The sequence below is a fragment of the Bombina bombina genome, chromosome 10, assembly GCF_027579735.1.
Source record: "Bombina bombina isolate aBomBom1 chromosome 10, aBomBom1.pri, whole genome shotgun sequence".
In the NCBI taxonomy this organism is placed as follows: Eukaryota; Metazoa; Chordata; class Amphibia; order Anura; family Bombinatoridae; genus Bombina; species Bombina bombina.
Window position 1 is genome coordinate 42,996,361 of NC_069508.1, and position 19,666 is coordinate 43,016,026.

The 19,666-nt window shown below is 41.1% G+C and overlaps 1 protein-coding gene across 1 annotated transcript in view; it reads left to right on the forward strand.

The window, feature by feature from the left end:
• Positions 1-6,376, forward strand: part of ZNF644 (zinc finger protein 644) — a 260,602-nt gene extending 254,226 nt beyond the window's left edge. Inside the window, exon 4 of the mRNA XM_053693127.1 lies at positions 5,112-6,376. Coding sequence (XP_053549102.1) covers positions 5,112-5,304 — 193 coding nt within the window. The 3' untranslated portion in view covers positions 5,305-6,376. The remainder of the gene's footprint in view (positions 1-5,111) is intronic.
• Positions 6,377-19,666: the final 13,290 nt, after the last annotated feature.

The following is a 19,666-nucleotide window of genomic DNA, read 5'->3' on the forward strand; positions in this document are numbered from 1 at the left end:
GTATTACAGGACTTTGGGACTGCCAGAACTTTGCTGAGAGGTGAGTCCCATATAAACAGAAGGCTAGTTGGCTCTCATCATGCCTGATGGTTATCCGCCTTATGGCTAGTGTCTGCATGCGGAACATTGTGGTAGGAATCATGCTTTCCACACAAATATGGGATCTGAAGCCTTGGGTCATGGCTAGTGCCTCCTACCTAATAGGGCTTAGTATGTGTGTTGCGATGTAAGCGCTACTTTTATGACCACAACAGGGTACTCACATTTTTCAATAGCACTCATACAGTGCTATCATGCACATACTGGGTAATCACAGCAACCCAGCTTGCTGCAATTCCAAGGTGTATACAGGAACACTTGTACTTTAAATCCTTTGAACAGGATCACAGGAGCAGGCTCCAGCAGCAAGAGGCCAGAAGGCCAACAAATTCAATCCCCAATAAGGAAATAGGCGAATGGTAGTGGGTGTTTAAAGATATCAGTAGAGGTTCCAATAAAGTTAAGAATTTAATTTATTAACAGGAACCAACAGGCAGGGCATATAATAACCCTCCTTGTACACATGCAACGCGTTTCTCAGCACCAACGCTGTTTCATCAGGCATATCATATATATAATAATTATTTTGCAAGTGTGACATTAGTGCATACGATATGCAGACGTTTTGTTTAACTTTGCACTCGTCCCTTTCGTTCAGATAAATCCGAATGGCAGCAGCCCTCCGAGAAACCTGATCAGTCCAAGGGAACTTGGAAACCATCTCAATCTTGGAAAAAAAATCCAAGCAGAACAAGAAGCCCACCGAAACAAAGTTGGCATAAAGCAGCGGCCCCTATCCGGTGTTGGATCATGTTGGGGGCAGACTATCTCTCTTTGTGGAGGCTTGATTGGGGGACGTGCAGGACCCTTGGGTTCTAGAGGTCATCTCTCAGGGTTACAGGATAGGTTTCAAATCTCATCCGCCCAGGGGCAGATTCCTCTTATCAAACCTATCTTCAAGAAAAAAAAGAAGCTTTTCTAGGGTGCGTGAGGGATCTCTCCTCCCTGGTAATTGTGCCAGTACTTCTATCAGAGCGAGGTCTAGGGTACTACTCAAACCTTTTTGTGGTCCCAAAGAAGGAGGGTACGTTTCGCACGATTCTAGACCTAAAGTGCCTAAGCAAGTTTTTGTCGGCCCCATTGTTCAAGATGGAGACGATAAGTTCTATTCTGCCCTTAGTTCAAGAGAGACAGTTCATGACTATGATAGACTTGAAGGAAGCTTACCTACATGTGCCAATACACAAGGATCACTTCAGGTTCTTAAGATTCGCCTTTCTGGACCAGCACTTACAGTTTGTGGCTCTTCCTTTTAGTCTGGCTACTGCTCCAAGTCTTTAGGAAGGTTCTGGGGGCTCTGCTCCCCGTGGCGAGGTCCAGAGGTATTGCAGTAGCGCCTAACTTGGACGACATCCTGGTTCAGGCTGGCAGAAGACCATTTAAGAGCTCTTCTTCTTCAATCTCATGGATGGAAGATAAACTTAGGAATGAGTTATCTGGTTCCCAGTACTAGGGTGGAATTCCTGGGCATGATAATAGATTTCATATCCATGAGGATATTCCTTGCAGACCAGAGATGTTGCAAAATTACTTCCAATCGTCTTGCCCTCCAGACCTCCTCAAGGCCATCTGTGGCCTGGTGTATGGAGGTAATTGGGCTCATGGTGTCCAGCATAGATATCATTCTATTCACCAGGTTCCATCTCAGACCTCTTCAGCTGTGCATGCTGAGGCAATGGAACGGAGACCACTCAACAGATTTCTCTGGACAACCGGTCGAGAGAATCGCTCTCTTGGTGGCTCTGTCCAGATCTCCTGTCCCAAGGGACATCCTTCTTGAGACCATCCTGGGAGATTGTGACTAGAGACGCAAGTCTCTCAGGATGGAGAGCCATTGGAATCTCTTCTCCTGATCAAATTTTTGAACCTCGAGCGATCTTCAAGGCTCTGAAGTCTTGGCCTCTACTGGGTTCGTCCTAGTTTATCAGATTCCAATCAGACAACATTACCTCGGTGGCTTACATCAACCATCAGGGGGGAACGAGGAGCTCCCTAGCAATGAGGGAAGTATCTCGGATTCTGGAATGGGCGGAGGCCCACAACAGCTCGCTGTCAGCGATCCACATTCCCGGGTGTATACAACTAGGAAGCAAATTTCCTCAGCAGACAATCCTTTCATCCAGGGGAATGGTCTCTCCATCCTGAGGTGTTTGCAGAGATTTTAAACAGATGGGGGACGCCGGAGATGGATCTCATGGCGTCCCGACTCAATTCCAAGCTACCCAGATACGGGTTGCAGTACAGAGATCCCCAGGCAGAGCTGATAGATGCATTAGCAGTGCCTTGGAGGTTCAAAATAGTTCACATCTTTCCACCGTTACCACTTCTACCTCGGGTAGAAGCCCGCATCAAGCAGGAGCAAGCTTCGGCGATCCTAATTGCTCCATTGCGAAGGATGTGGTTTGCGGATCTGGTGGGGATTTCCTCATCTCCTCCATGGAGGTTACCTTGTAGCAGAGATCTGCTGGAACAGGTTCCCTTTGTTCATCAGAATCTAAATAATTTTAGGCTGACTGCGTGGAGATTGAACGCTTAGTCCTAGCCAAGAGAGGTTTTTCTGAGAGAGTGATTGATACTCCCATTCAAGCTAGAAAGGCAGTCAATTGTCACATCTATCATAAGGTGTGGAGGACCTACTTATTCTGGTGTGAAGAGCATGGATTCCCCTGGCATAAGGTCAGGGTGTCCAAAATTCTTTCCTTTCTCCAAGACGGTTTGAAGAAGAGACTTGCCGCTAGTTCCTTAAAGGGACAGATTTCGGCTCTATCTGTGTTATTACACAAGAGGCTCACTGAGCTTCCTGATATACAGTCTTTTGTTCAGGCTCTGTCTAGAATCAGGCCTGTGTTTAGACATTCCGCTCCTCCTTGGAGTTTAAATCTGGTTCTTAAGGTTTTGCAGAGGGCTCCCTTTAAGCCCATGCATTCAGTTAACAAGTTACTGTCTTGGAAGGTTCTTTTTCTACTGACTATTGCCTCGGCACGCAGAGTCTCTGAGATGGCGGCTTTGCAATGTGACCCTCCTTACCTAGTTTTTCATGCTGACAAGGCTGTTCTTTGCACTGGGTTGGGTTTTCTTCTTAAGGTTGTGTCTGATCACAACATCAATCAGGAGATTGTGGTTCCTTCCTTGTGTCCTAATCCTTCTTCTGCGAAGGAACAATTACTTCATAATCTAGATGTGGTTCGGGCTTTGAAATTCTATCTTCAGGCCACAAAGGATTTTAGACAGACTTCGGCATTGTTTGTCTATTGTGGGAAGAGCAGAGGGCAGAAGGTTTCGTCCACTTCCCTATCTTTTTGGTTGAGGAGCATTATTCGCTTAGCATATAATACAGTGGGACATAAGCCTCCTCGGATTACGGCTCATTTAACTAGAGCTGTGGCTTCTTCTTGGGCCTTCAAGAATGAGGCCTCTATGGAGCAGATTTGTCGGGCCGCTACCTGGTCCTCCTTAGATACTTTTTCAAAGTTTTACAAAGCTGAAGCAGCTTTTGGGAGAAAGGGTTTTGCAGGGTGTGGTGCCCTCAGAATAGGGTCCGCCTCTTTTACCCTCCCGTTTTCATTCAGTGTTCTCTAGAGCTTGGGTATATGTTTCCCACAAGCAAGGAATGAAGCTGTGGACTCTCCTCATATTAAGATGGAAAACTTAAATAATGCTTACCTGGTCATTTCCCTTTCCATCTGTATGAGGAGAGTCCACGGCCCCTGCACGTTATCTCCATTGGGTGGACCATAATTTTTTGTTCTGGCACCATTTATACCCTGATATTTCTCCTACTGTTTCTTGTTTCCTCAGCAGAATGACTGGGGGATGAGGGGAGTGGGGGGAGGTATTTAAGCCTTTGGCTGGGGTGTCTTTGCCTTCTCCTGGTGGCCCGGTTCTGTATTCCCACAAGTATGGAATGAAGCCGTGGACTCTCCTCATACAGATGTAAAGTAAATTATCAGGTAAGTATAATTTGTTTTTACTGATTTTTTTTTTTTTTTTTGTTTTGCTTTGCTTTTTTTGTTTGTTTTTTACACCTTTTTTCAGAAATATGTATGCAACACAAAAACATTTAAGAAGTCTTTATGATCTATGAGGTATATAATTATGAACAAATCAACCATGAAACCAGAAATAAGCTTTTCTACCTGTATATGAAGTCACATTAACACTTACACTTTGTTCTAATAAAGTACACTTAAAAAGACCAGAGAGCTATTGCTGGCATATAACTATGTCTTGTAAAAAGGTTAAGTACATGGTTAAAGGGACATTAAACTGCCATATGAGCGAGGGGGAATTTATTTAAATGGGTGGGGTCTAGCACCCCACCATATTTGAAATTCAACTTTCTCTTTGTATTAACTAGTTATGCAGGGTTAAAAAAAATAATTCTATGCTATCTTTTTTTATTTTTTAGAGAGTTTCCTGCCATGTGTTTAATCTTTGCAAATTCCTTAAAGGGATAGAAAGGTAAAAATTTAAATGTGCGTGGGTGCATTTCAATTTGAAATATAAGCATTTTTGCAATATACTTCCATTAGCAAAAATGCTTCTAGTAAAATGTATTACTGTTTTTCAGCAGTACACATATATGCTGTGAGGGCCTATGCACCAGTACTTAAACACTGTGCATGCTCAGAGAGCTGGTGGTGGCATCATTTGTGTCCTACAAGCTACTACTGACCTGAGAAGGTGTGGCTTGAATACTGGTGCACAGGCCCTCACAGGATATGTGTGTATGCTGCAGAAAAACTGTAATAACTTATTAGAAGCATTTTTTGCAAATGGAAGTATATCGCTAAAGTGCACCTATTTGAGATTGAAATGCACCTATGTATTTTTTATTTTTGCCACTTTTTATAAAGATAAGTCGACTGAGTATATATACACATCATTTATCAATCACTTCTTCCTCTGGGGCAACTTTGACTTTTTTTTTTGTTACTTTTGCTCTGAAAACTTAAATTTTTGTGCAGTTTTGCATGTGAATATGTATATTCAACTTTGTTTCCTTATATTAGGTTTTGTGGACTTGTTTTTCGTGGACCTCTGTCAGTTCAAGAGGACTGGATAAAGCACTTGCAACGCCACATTGTTAATGCTAATCTTCCTCGGACTGGAGCTGGTATGGTTGAAGTAGAGCCGCTGCTTAAAAAAACTCCCTCAATCACTGAAACTTCATTTTCTCTACTCATGGCGGAAGCAGCAACATAGAAGAAATGACCATATTAATAACAAAACTCATCTGCATTGGATGTACAGTGGAGCTTTTTTAAATGTTGCTATATTTGTTTATATTGCAAAGGACAAACTAAATACTGATTTGCCATAATGTAAAAAATAACTGTCCTTAAGTTACAGTAAGTTCTTTATATTTTATTAGAAATAATTTTAAGTTTTGGTTACATAATGTGTTTAATGTGACAAAGTCTTTTTAGATCTACAAAACTTTTTAAAATTATCAAAGATTTTAATCGGATTATGAAAATATTGACCATGAAAAAATGCAGGCATCCTTATTTAAAAAAAAAGACTTGGATGTTCTTAAATTCTTTTTGTTTGTACAAAGTATTTTATATAAAGAATCAATACTTCAAAATGTATTCCTTAATTTAGGGCATTAAGTATTACCATATTCTTCAGTTCAAAAGACTGTTCAATTCAAATAAGGCAATCAGTAAATTTCTGTATAGATGTATGGACGGTTTTTGTTTTAGTTTTTTATGATTATTATTATTATTACTACTACTACACAGAAGCTTTTGTACTAAAAAGTGGAGGGTGAATTGTGAAACAAATATTTCTTTAAAAAAAATGTACATAGTACTGGAAATTATTTGTTGTGAGGAAATATTCTCTTTTTCAATTGCATTTCTCACTAACTGGCGCATCCATGCTACCTCCTTTTGTCAACAAAATGTAATTACCCATTTACATTTCCTATTTTAAATTTGAGCATAATTTTTGTTATTGCAACAAAAGTAATTGGTTTTCCATTTTTATTTGTGTTATACTTTAGTCGATTTGCCTTCTTACTAGTTTATCAAAGCACATTTCTATAAAGTAGATTTTTCACCACACTGTACATGTTCTCATTTTCAGTTTATCTACATTTTTATCATTCTAGCAAAACAATATTTCAACACATGAGAATGTTTACAATTTACGATTTTAGATCTTGTTTTGGATGTGGTTGTGTAAGAAAAAATTGTGTAACACTATGCTCATGCAAAGGGCCTACTTACGGAAATATTGAAATAAATGTGTTGTGAGGATGGAAGCAAGAGTTTCAAATGTCTTGGGTGCTTTCCTTTTTTTTGCTATTCATTTAAGGAAAAACAACTCAACAGGAATATAGTACACATTTACTTTACTCTTTGCTATATATCATCACATTCAATATGCCTTTGAAGAATTATTTCAAGGGATTAGTGCTTCTAATTAAAAAAAAATGGAAATCTCATATGGTCCAAGCCACTATGAATTTTTCTTGCCTATAATGGTAGATACAGCAAAAATATTTCAATCAATGCTAAAATTGAAAGCCTCCTGTACCTGTTCACAAAGTGTAAGTTCTTAGTTAACCCAAAGACCCCTTACTTCAGACAAACTTCAGAATCGATTTGGTTCAAATAATGTAAGTGTAAACACTAAATACATTTCATGGGCCCCCTCTAATTATGGGTGCCACCATTTTGAACCTAAGTTTCACTGCAGGTATCTAAAGGAATGCAGTAATAGCCAAATTTCAGCATGGTGGTTCCCATGACTATAGAGAGGCTTGGAATAAAATAAATACTATGCTTATAAATTTTTAATATACCCTTAAAAGCTGAATTTTTACTGATGGTAGAAATGTTATGTATAGCCAACAAAGTCCAGAAACTCAAAAGCAGGTAAACCCATTTCTTTCCTATGGCATGGAGAGTCCACTACTTCATTCCAATTACTAGTAGGATAATCAACTCCTGGCCAGCAGGAGGAGGCACAGAGCACCCCAGCAAAGCTGATTAAGGGACATTATACACGTTTTTTCTTTGCATAAATGTTTTGTAGATGATCTATTTCTATAGCCCATAGTTTGTTTTTTAAATGGATAGTTTTGCTTATTTCTCTTGTAAGATGTATCAAGTCCACGGATTCATCAATACTTGTGGGATATTCTCCTTCCTTACAGGAAGTGGCAAAGAGAGCACCCACAGCAGAGATGTCTATATAGCTCCTCCCTTAGCTCCACCCCCAGTCATTCTCTTTGTCTACTCTAAGTACTAGGAAAGGTAAAGTGAGTGTGGTGACAAAAAATTATAAAGAGCATATTTTCGCACTTAAAAATATTGCAATAGCTGATTCTCAGACAGAAGGAAATGAGGGTTTGCCATCTAGCTCTCCCCAAGTGTCACAACCAGTAATGCCCGCACAAGTGACGCCAAGTACCTCTAGTGCGTCAATTTCATTTACTTTACAAGACATGGCCACAGTTATGAATACAACCCTCACAGAGGTTTTATCTAAACTGCCTGGTTTACAAGGAAAGCGTGACAGCTCTGGGTTAAGAACAAATGCTGAGCCGTCTGACGCTTTAGTAGCCGTATCGATATACCCTCACAATGTTCTGAAGTAGGGGTAAGGGATTTGTTATCTGAGGGAGAAATTTCTGATTCAGGAAAGACGCTCCCTCAGACAGATTCTGATATGACAGCCTTTAAATTTAAGCTTGAACACCTCCGCTTATTGCTCAGGGAGGTATTAGCGACTCTAGATGATTGTGACCCTATAGTGGTCACCATGCGGGACTTGTGGCAGATGGTTCCTATGGTGGAGGTAGCTATTTCTACTCTTGCTAAGCGTACAACTATACCTATCGAAGACAGTTGTGCTTTCAAAGATCCTATGGATAAAAAATTAGAGGGTCTCCTGAAGAAAATTTTTGTTCATCAAGGTTTTCTTCTCCAACCTATTGCGTGCATTGTTCCTGTAACTACTGCAGCTGCTTTCTGGTTTGAGGCTCTAGAAGAGACCCTTCAGATGGAGACTCCATTAGAGGATATTATGGATAGAATTAAGGCCCTTAAGTTGGCTAATTCTTTCATTACATATGCCGCTTTCCAACTGGCGAAATTAGCGGCAAAGAATTCAGGTTTTGCCATTTTAGCATGCAGGGCGTTATGGCTTAAGTCCTGGTCTGCTGATGTGTCATCAAAATCTAAACTTTTGAACATCCCTTTCAAAGGAAAGACCCTATTCGGGCCTGAACTGAAAGAGATTATTTCAGACATCACTGGAGGGAAAGGCCATGCCCTCCGTCAGGATAAAACAAATAAAATGAGGACCAAACAAAATAATTTTCGTTCCTTTCGGAACTTCAAGGGTGGTCCCGCTTCAGCTTCCCCTGCTGCAAAGCAAGAGGGGAATTTTGCCCAATCCAAGTCAGTCTGGAGACCTAACCAGGCTTGGAACAAGGGTAAACAGGCCAAGAATAGGTTGTGTTCCTCACAGCGTCTCCTCTATATCCAACTAGCTCCCCAGAAAAAATAAGACACCTAGTTTGTCTATAGATATTGAACAGTGTATAATTTAGAATCTAGGGAGCGCCTCAAATTGGTCTGGGATATATGTACATAAAACGTTGATGAGTATTTAGAAAAATTTCACAGGTTTATTCATACAAACACGATAAAAACAATTAAAAATGTAAAAAATATATGAAATTGCGATCAAAGTGAGTTGAAATTACTCAACTTATTAGATATATATCCTCTTATACATTAACTTTTATGGTATCAGACAGGATGGTGATACACAAGTGTAAAAGAATAAAAAGTATAGAGAATATAAAAAAAGTCCTTCATGGATCCATGAGTACAGTAAAAAATATATGAATAAAACCATATAGCAGATATAGAAATACAATCTTCAAAAATTAAGATACTAAAAACATACAATACAATATAGTTAACGATTCCTAAATGTAATAATTATGTAAACAGTGTGTAGTGTCTCCTATGTGTATTAGACAATCCCTGATATTAGGGTAAATAGTTCCAAGTTCCTTGGGGGCAATTCTGCCCTATGGTGAGTCGATCCTAGGGGGTATAGCTGTGAAGGTGTCCAAGAAGTTTGACTTAGTGAAGGGTGATGTAAAAATGTGGAAAAAACAAATAGAAAAATAATGTCCTAGTGCTGTGATCAATGGTAATAAAACTCAGATCCAAAAAAAATTTTTGTGACAAAAATAAGTGAGAAGTAGAAAAGAGTTGAAAAAAGTAAAAGATAATCGTATTAATGTCCCAATTCCAAAATCCAAAATATCCATATAAATCTTTTTGGATTTTGGAATTGGGACATTAATACGATTATCTTTTACTTTTTTCAACTCTTTTCTACTTCTCACTTATTTTTGTCACAAAAAATTTTTTTGGATCTGAGTTTTATTGCCATTGATCACAGCACTAGGACATTATTTTTCTATTTGTTTTTTCCACATTTTTACATCACCCTTCACTAAGTCAAACTTCTTGGACACCTTCACAGCTATACCCCCTAGAATCGACTCACCATAGGGCAGAATTGCCCCCAAGGAACTTGGAACTATTTACCCTAATATCAGGGATTGTCTAATACACATAGGAGACACTACACACTGTTTACATAATTATTACATTTAGGAATCGTTAACTATATTGTATTGTATGTTTTTAGTATCTTAATTTTTGAAGATTGTATTTCTATATCTGCTATATGGTTTTATTCATATATTTTTTACTGTACTCATGGATCCATGAAGGACTTTTTTTATATTTTTTATATTCTCTATACTTTTTATTCTTTTACACTTGTGTATCACCATCCTGTCTGATACCATAAAAGTTAATGTATAAGAGGATATATATCTAATAAGTTGAGTAATTTCAACTCACTTCGATCGCAATTTCATATATTTTTTACATTTTTAATTGTTTTTATCGTGTTTGTATGAATAAACCTGTGAAATTTTTCTAAATACTCATCAACGTTTTATGTACATATATCCCAGCCCAATTTGAGGCGCTCCCTAGATTCTAAATTATACACTAAACAGGCCAAGAAGCCTGCAGCTGCCTCCAAGACAGCATGAAGGGGTAGCCCCCGATCCGGGACCAGATCTAGTAGGGGGCAGACTCTCTTCGCTCAGGCTTGGGCAAGAGATGTTCACGATTCCTGGGCTTTAGAAATTGTGTCCCAGGGATATCTTCTAGACTTCAAAGACTCCCCCCCAAGGGGGAGATTTCACATTTCTCAATTGTCTGCAAACCAGACAGAGAGGCGTTCTTACGCTGTGTAGAAGACCTACATACCATGGGAGTGATCCGCCCAGTTCCAAAAGCAGAACAAGGGCTAGGGTTTTACTCAAACCTGTTTGTGGTTCCCAAAAAAAGAGGAAACTTTCAGACCAATCTTGGATCTCAAAATTCTAAACAAATTCCTCAGAGTACCATCATTCAAGATGGAGACTATTCGGACTATTCTACCGTTGATCCAGGGGGGTCAATATATGACTACCGTGTATTTAAAGGATGCATATTTACACATCCCTATTCACAGAGATCATCATCAATTCCTCAGATTCGCCTTTCTGGACAGGCATTACCAGTTCGTGGCCCTTCCCTTCGGGTTGGCCAAGGCTCCCAGAATTTTCACAAAGGTGCTAGGGTCCCTTTTGGCGGTTCTACGACCGCGGGGCATAGCAGTGGCGCCTTATCTAGACGACATCTTAATTCAGGCGTCGACTTTCCAGCTAGCCAAGTCTCACACGGACATCGTGTTGGCTTTTCTGAGATCTCACGGGAGGAAGGTGAACATAAAAGAGTTCTCTCTTCCCTCTCACAAGAGTTTCCTTCCTAGGGACTCTGATAGACTCGGTAGAAATTAAAATATTTCTGACGGAGGTCTTCAATGCGCTTCAGGCATGGCCTCGGCTATATGCGGCCAAATTCATCAGATTTCAGTCGGACAACATCACGACTGTAGCTTATATCAATCATCAAGGAGGAACACAGAGTTCTCTAGCGATGATGGAGGTAACCAAAATAATCCGATGGGCAGAGGATCACTCTTGCCATCTCTCAACAATCCATATCCCAGGGGTAGAGAACTGGGAGGCGGATTTTCTAAGTCGTCAGACTTTTCATCCGGGGTAGTGGGAGCTCCATCCGGAGGTATTTGCCCAGCTGTCTCAGCTATGGGGCACTCCAGAATTGGATCTGATGGCGTCCCGTCAGAACGCAAAACTTGCTTGTTACAGGACCCGGGATCCCCAGGCGGTACTGATAGATGCTCTAGCAGTGCCCTGGTCCTTCAATCTGGCCTATGTATTTCCACCGTTGCCTCTCCTCCCACATCTGGCTGCCAGAATCAAGCAGAAGAGAGCTTCGGTGATTCTGATAGCACCTGCGTGGCCACACAGGACTTGGTATGCAGACCTAGTGGACATGTCATCTGTTCCACCGTGGACTCTGCCAATGAGGCAGGACCTTCTAATCCAAGGTCCATTCAAGCATCCAAATCTAATTTCTTTCATGAGCTAGTGACGTATGGGATATACATTCCTACCAGGAGGGGCAAAGTTTCCCAAACCTCAAAATGCCTATAAATACACCCCTCACCACACCCACAATTCAGTTTTACAAACTTTGCCTCCCATAGAGGTGGTGAAGTAAGTTTGTGCTAGATTTCTACGTTGATATGCGCTTCGCAGCAGGCTGAAGCCCGGTTTTCCTCTCAGAGTGCAGTGAATGTCAGAGGGATGTGAAGAGAGTATTGCCTATTTGAATACCATGGTCTTCCTCTAGGGGATCTATTTCATAGGTTCTCTGTTATCGGTCGTAGAGATTTCTTCTCCTACCTCCCTTTTCAGATCGACGATATACTCTTATATACCATTACCTCGACTGATTCTCATTTCAGTACTGGTTTGGCTATCTACTATATGTAGATGAGTGTCTTAGGGTAAGTAAGTCTTATTTTATTCATGACACTCTAAGCTATGGTTGGACACTTTATATGTAAAGTTCTAAATATATGTGTTAAACTTATATTTGCCATGATTCAGGATAATCAGTATTCCTTCTTTCAGACTGTCAGTTTCATTTTTTTGGGAAAATGCATATGAATTTATATTTTTTTCTTACCTTAAAAATTTTCAATTGACTTTTTTTTCTAAATTCCGGGCTGTTAGGCTCGCAGGTGCAGAAAATGCTTCAATTTATTGCGTCTTTTTTTGGCGCAAAAATGTTGTCATTTTTGGCGCAAAAATGTTGTCATTTTTGGCGTCATAGTTGACGCCAGAAGTTTTCACGTGGTTGCGTCATTTTTTACGTATGTGTGTTCCAGATGTGGGCGTTATTCTTGGCGCCAAAAATGTGGGCGTCATACGTGGCGCCAGTTTTTTTCACATTATTTCAGTCTCATTTTTTAGTTGCTTCTGATTTCTAGAGGCTTGTTTTGTTTTGCATTTTTTCCCATTCCTGAAACTGTCATTTAAGGAATTTGATAATTTTGCTTTATATGTTGTTTTTTCTATTACATATTGCAAGATGTCTCTACCTGACCCTGGATCAGAATCTACTTCTGGAAAGACGCTGCCTGATGTCGGTTCTACCAAAGCTAAGTGCATTTGTTGTAAACTTTTGGTAACTGTTCCTCTGGCTGTAGTTTGTGTTAGTTGTCATGATAAACTATCAAACGCAGATAATATTTCCATTAGTAATAATCCATTACCTGTTTTTGTTCCTTCAACAACTAATGTTCAGGATGTTCCTGTTAATGTAAGAGAATTTGTTTCTAATTCTATTCGGAAGGCTCTGTCTGTTATTCCTCCTTCTAGTAAACAGAAAAGGTCTTTTAAAACTTCTCATATTTCAGATGAATTTTTATATGACCGCAATCATTCTGACTTATATATTTCTGATGAGGATCTATCTGGTTCAGAAGATTCTGCCTCAGATATTGACACTGATAAATCTTCATATTTGTTTAAGATGAAGTTTATTCGTTCTTTACTTAAAGAAGTGTTGATTGCATTAGATATGGAGGATTCTAGTACTCTTGATATTAAAACTAATAAGCGTTTAAATTCAGTTTTTAAACCTCATGTAGTTATTCCAGAAGTTTTTCCAGTTCCTGATGCTATTTCAGATGTAATTTCTAGGGAATGGAATAGTCTGGGTACTTCATTTACTCCTTCTCCAAGGTTTAAGAAATTGTACCCTTTGCCATCTGATAGATTGGAGTTTTGGGAAAAAATCCCCAAAGTTGATGGGGCTATCTCTACTCTTGCTAAACGTACTACTATTCCTACGGCAAATAGTACTTCTTTTAAGGATCCTTTAGATAGGAAGCTTGAATCCTTTCTAAGGAAAGCTTATTTATGTTCAGGTAATCTTCTCAGACCTGCTATTTCTTTGGCTGATGTTGCTGCAGCTTCTACCTACTGGTTGGAGGCTTTAGGCAACAAGTGTCAGACCATAATGCTTATAGCATTGTTAAACTTCTTCAACATGCTAATAACTTTGTTTGTGATGCCATTTTTGATATTAGAATTGATGTCAGGTATATGTCTTTAGCTATTTTAGCTAGAAGAGCTTTATGGCTTAAGTCTTGGAATGCAGATATTACTTCTAAGTCAACGTTGCTTTCTCTTTCTTTCCAAGGTAATAAATTTTCTCCAACATAGGTGTGTCCGGTCCACGGCGTCATCCTTACTTGTGGGATATTCTCTTCCCCAACAGGAAATGGCAAAGAGCCCAGCAAAGCTGGTCACATGATCCCTCCTAGGCTCCGCCTACCCCAGTCATTCTCTTTGCCGTTGTACAGGCAACATCTCCACGGAGATGGCTTAGAGTTTTTTAGTGTTTAACTGTAGTTTTTATTATTCAATCAAGAGTTTGTTATTTTAAAATAGTGCTGGTATGTACTATTTACTCTGAAACAGAAAAGAGATGAAGATTTCTGTTTGTATGAGGAAAATGATTTTAGCAACCGTTACTAAAATCCATGGCTGTTCCACACAGGACTGTTGAGAGGAATTAACCTCAGTTGGGGGAACAGTGAGCAGTCTTTTGCTGCTTGAGGTATGACACATTCTAACAAGACGATGTAATGCTGGAAGCTGTCATTTTCCCTATGGGATCCGGTAAGCCATTTTTATTCAGACAGTAAATAAGGGCTTTACAAGGGCTTATTAAGACTGTAGACATTTTCTGGGCTAAATCGATTCATATATTACACATTTTTAGCCTTGAGGAATCATTTTAATCTGGGTATTTTAGTTAAATAATATCGGCAGGCACTGTTTTAGACACCTTATTCTCTAGGGGCTTTCCCTAATCATAGGCAGAGCCTCATTTTCGCGCCGGTATTGCGCACTTTTTTTTGAGAAGCATGACATGCAGTCGCATGTGTGAGGAGCTCTGATACATAGAAAAGACTTTCTGAAGGCGTCATTTGGTATCGTATTCCCCTTTGGGCTTGGTTGGGTCTCAGCAAAGCAGATACCAGGGACTGTAAAGGGGTTAAAGTTAAAAACGGCTCCGGTTCCGTTATTTTAAGGGTTAAAGCTTCCAAATTTGGTGTGCAATACTTTTAAGGCTTTAAGACACTGTGGTGAAATTTTGGTGAATTTTGAACAATTCCTTCATACTTTTTCGCAATTGCAGTAATAAAGTGTGTTCAGTTTAAAATTTAAAGTGACAGTAACGGTTTTATTTTAAAACGTTTTTTGTACTTTGTTATCAAGTTTATGCCTGTTTAACATGTCTGAACTACCAGATAGACTGTGTTCTGAATGTGGGGAAGCCAAGGTTCCTTCTTATTTAAATAAATGTGATTTATGTGACACTGAAAATGATGCCCAAGATGATTCCTCAAGTGAGGGGAGTAAGCATGGTACTGCATCATTCCCTCCTTCGTCTACACGAGTCTTGCCCACTCAGGAGGCCCCTAGTACATCTAGCGCGCCAATACTCCTTACTATGCAACAATTAACGGCTGTAATGGATAATTCTATCAAAAACATTTTAGCCAAAATGCCCACTTATCAGCGTAAGCGCGACTGCTCTGTTTTAGATACTGAAGAGCATGAGGACGCTGATGATAATGGTTCTGAAATGCCCCTACACCAGTCTGAGGGGGCCAGGGAGGTTTTGTCTGAGGGAGAAATTTCAGATTCAGGGAAAATTTCTCAACAAGCTGAACCCGATGTGATTACATTTAAATTTAAGTTGGAACATCTCCGCGCTCTGCTTAAGGAGGTATTATCCACTCTGGATGATTGTGAGAATTTGATCATCCCAGAGAAACTATGTAAAATGGACAAGTTCCTAGAGGTCCCGGGGCTCCCAGAAGCTTTTCCTATACCCAAGCGGTGGCGGACATTGTAAATAAAGAATGGGAAAGGCCCGGTATACCTTTCGTCCCTCCCCCCATATTTAAAAAATTGTTTCCTATGGTCGACCCCAGAAAGGACTTATGGCAGACTGTCCCCAAGGTCGAGGGAGCGGTTTCTACTTTAAACAAACGCACCACTATACCCATAGAAGATAGTTGTGCTTTCAAAGATCCTATGGATAAAAAATTAGAGGGTTTGCTTAAAAAGATGTTTGTTCAGCAAGGTTACCTTCTACAACCAATTTCATGCATTGTCCCTGTCACTACAGCCGCGTGTTTCTGGTTCGATGAGCTAGTAAAGGCGATCGATAGTGATTCTCCTCCTTATGAGGAGATTATGGACAGAATCCGTGCTCTCAAATTGGCTAATTCTTTCACCCTAGACGCCACTTTGCAATTGGCTAGGTTAGCGGCGAAGAATTCTGGGTTTGCTATTGTGACGCGTAGAGCGCTTTGGTTGAAATCTTGGTCAGCGGATGCGTCTTCCAAGAACAAACTCCTTAACATTCCTTTCAAGGGGAAAACGCTGTTTGGCCCTGACTTGAAAGAGATTATCTCTGATATCACTGGGGGTAAGGGCCACGCCCTTCCTCAGGATAGGTCTTTCAAGGCCAAAAATAAACCTAATTTTCGTCCCTTTCGTAGAAACGGACCAGCCCCAAGTGCTACGTCCTCTAAGCAAGAGGGTAATACTTCTCAAGCCAAGCCAGCCTGGAGACCAATGCAAGGCTGGAACAAGGGAAAGCAGGCCAAGAAACCTGCCACTGCTACCAAGACAGCATGAATTGTTGGCCCCCGATCCGGGACCGGATCTGGTGGGGGGCAGACTTTCTCTCTTCGCTCAGGCTTGGGCAAGAGATGTTCTGGATCCTTGGGCACTAGAAATAGTCTCCCAAGGTTATCTTCTGGAATTCAAGGGGCTTCCCCCAAGGGGGAGGTTCCACAGGTCTCAATTGTCTTCAGACCACATAAAGAGACAGGCATTCTTACATTGTGTATAAGACCTGTTAAAAATGGGAGTGATTCATCCTGTTCCATTAGGAGAACAAGGGATGGGGTTCTACTCCAATCTGTTCATAGTTCCCAAAAAAGAGGGAACGTTCAGACCAATCTTAGATCTCAAGATCTTAAACAAGTTTCTCAAGGTTCCATCGTTCAAAATGGAAACCATTCGAACGATTCTTCCTTCCATCCAGGAAGGTCAATTCATGACCACGGTGGATTTAAAGGATGCGTATCTACATATTCCTATCCACAAGGAACATCATCGGTTCCTAAGGTTCGCATTCCTGGACAAGCATTACCAGTTCGTGGCGCTTCCTTTCGGATTAGCCACTGCTCCAAGGATTTTCACAAAGGTACTAGGGTCCCTTCTAGCGGTGCTAAGACCAAGGGGCATTGCAGTAGTACCTTACTTGGACGACATTCTGATTCAAGCGTCGTCCCTTCCTCAAGCAAAGGCTCACACGGACATAGTCCTGGCCTTTCTCAGATCTCACGGATGGAAAGTGAACGTGGAAAAGAGTTCTCTATCTCCGTCGACAAGGGTTCCCTTCTTGGGCACAATAATAGACTCCTTAGAAATGAGGATTTTTCTGACAGAGGCCAGAAAAACAAAACTTCTAAACTCTTGTCAAACACTTCATTCCGTTCCTCTTCCTTCCATAGCGCAGTGCATGGAAGTAATAGGTTTGATGGTAGCGGCAATGGACATAGTTCCTTTTGCGCGCATTCATCTAAGACCATTACAACTGTGCATGCTCAGTCAGTGGAATGGGGACTATACAGACTTGTCTCCGAAGATACAAGTAAATCAGAGGACCAGAGACTCACTCCGTTGGTGGCTGTCCCTGGACAACCTGTCACAAGGGATGACCTTCCGCAGACCAGAGTGGGTCATTGTCACGACCGACGCCAGTCTGATGGGCTGGGGCGCGGTCTGGGGATCCCTGAAAGCTCAGGGTCTTTGGTCTCGGGAAGAATCTCTTCTACCGATAAATATTCTGGAACTGAGAGCGATATTCAATGCTCTCAAGGCTTGGCCTCAGCTAGCAAAGGCCAAGTTCATACGGTTTCAATCAGACAACATGACGACTGTTGCGTACATCAACCATCAGGGGGGAACAAGGAGTTCCCTGGCGATGGAAGAAGTGACCAAAATCATTCAATGGGCGGAGACTCACTCCTGCCACCTGTCTGCAATCCACATCCCAGGAGTGGAAAATTGGGAAGCGGATTTTCTGAGTCGTCAGACATTACATCCGGGGGAGTGGGAACTCCATCCGGAAATCTTTGCCCAAATTACTCAACTGTGGGGCATTCCAGACATGGATCTGATGGCCTCTCGTCAGAACTTCAAGGTTCCTTGCTACGGGTCCAGATCCAGGGATCCCAAGGCGACTCTAGTAGATGCACTAGTAGCACCTTGGACATTCAAACTAGCTTATGTATTCCCGCCGTTTCCTCTCATCCCCAGGCTGGTAGCCAGGATCAATCAGGAGAGGGCGTCGGTGATCTTGATAGCTCCTGCGTGGCCACGCAGGACTTGGTATGCAGATCTGGTGAATATGTCATCGGCTCCACCATGGAAGCTACCTTTGAGACGAGACCTTCTTGTTCAAGGTCCGTTCGAACATCCGAATCTGGTCTCACTCCAGCTGACTGCTTGGAGATTGAACGCTTGATCTTATCAAAACGAGGGTTCTCAGATTCTGTTATTGATACTCTTGTTCAGGCCAGAAAGCCTGTAACTAGAAAAATTTACCACAAAATATGGAAAAAATATATCTGCTGGTGTGAATCTAAAGGATTCCCTTGGGACAAGGTAAAGATTCCTAAGATTCTATCCTTTCTTCAAGAAGGATTGGAGAAAGGATTATCTGCAAGTTCCTTGAAGGGACAGATTTCTGCCTTGTCTGTGTTACTTCACAAAAAGCTGGCGGCTGTGCCAGATGTTCGAGCCTTTGTTCAGGCTCTGGTTAGAATCAAGCCTGTTTACAAACCTTTGACTCCTCCTTGGAGTCTCAACTTAGTTCTTTCAGTTCTTCAGGGGGTTCCGTTTGAACCCTTACATTCCGTTGATATTAAGTTATTATCTTGGAAAGTTTTGTTTTTGGTTGCAATTTCTTCTGCTAGAAGAGTTTCAGAATTATCTGCTCTGCAGTGTTCTCCTCCTTATCTGGTGTTCCATGCAGATAAGGTGGTTTTACGTACTAAACCTGGTTTTCTTCCAAAGGTTGTTTCTAACAAAAACATTAACCAGGAGATAGTCGTGCCTTCTTTGTGTCCGACACCAGTTTCGAAGAAGGAACGTTTGTTGCACAATTTGGATGTTGTTCGCGCTCTAAAATTCTATTTAGATGCTACAAAGGATTTTAGACAAACATCTTCCTTGTTTGTTGTTTATTCTGGTAAAAGGAGAGGTCAAAAAGCAACTTCTACCTCTCTCTCTTTTTGGATTAAAAGCATCATCAGATTGGCTTACGAGACTGCCGGACGGCAGCCTCCTGAAAGAATCACAGCTCATTCCACTAGGGCTGTGGCTTCCACATGGGCCTTCAAGAACGAGGCTTCTGTTGATCAGATATGTAGGGCAGCGACTTGGTCTTCACTGCACACTTTTACCAAATTTTACAAGTTTGATACTTTTGCTTCTTCTGAGGCTATTTTTGGGAGAAAGGTTTTGCAAGCCGTGGTGCCTTCCATTTAGGTGACCTGATTTGCTCCCTCCCTTCATCCGTGTCCTAAAGCTTTGGTATTGGTTCCCACAAGTAAGGATGACGCCGTGGACCGGACACACCTATGTTGGAGAAAACAGAATTTATGTTTACCTGATAAATTACTTTCTCCAACGGTGTGTCCGGTCCACGGCCCGCCCTGGTTTTTTAATCAGGTCTGATATTTTATTTTCTTTAACTACAGTCACCACGGTATCATATGGTTTCTCCTATGCAAATATTCCTCCTTAACGTCGGTCGAATGACTGGGGTAGGCGGAGCCTAGGAGGGATCATGTGACCAGCTTTGCTGGGCTCTTTGCCATTTCCTGTTGGGGAAGAGAATATCCCACAAGTAAGGATGACGCCGTGGACCGGACACACCGTTGGAGAAAGTAATTTATCAGGTAAACATAAATTCTGTTATTTGGTTCTCAG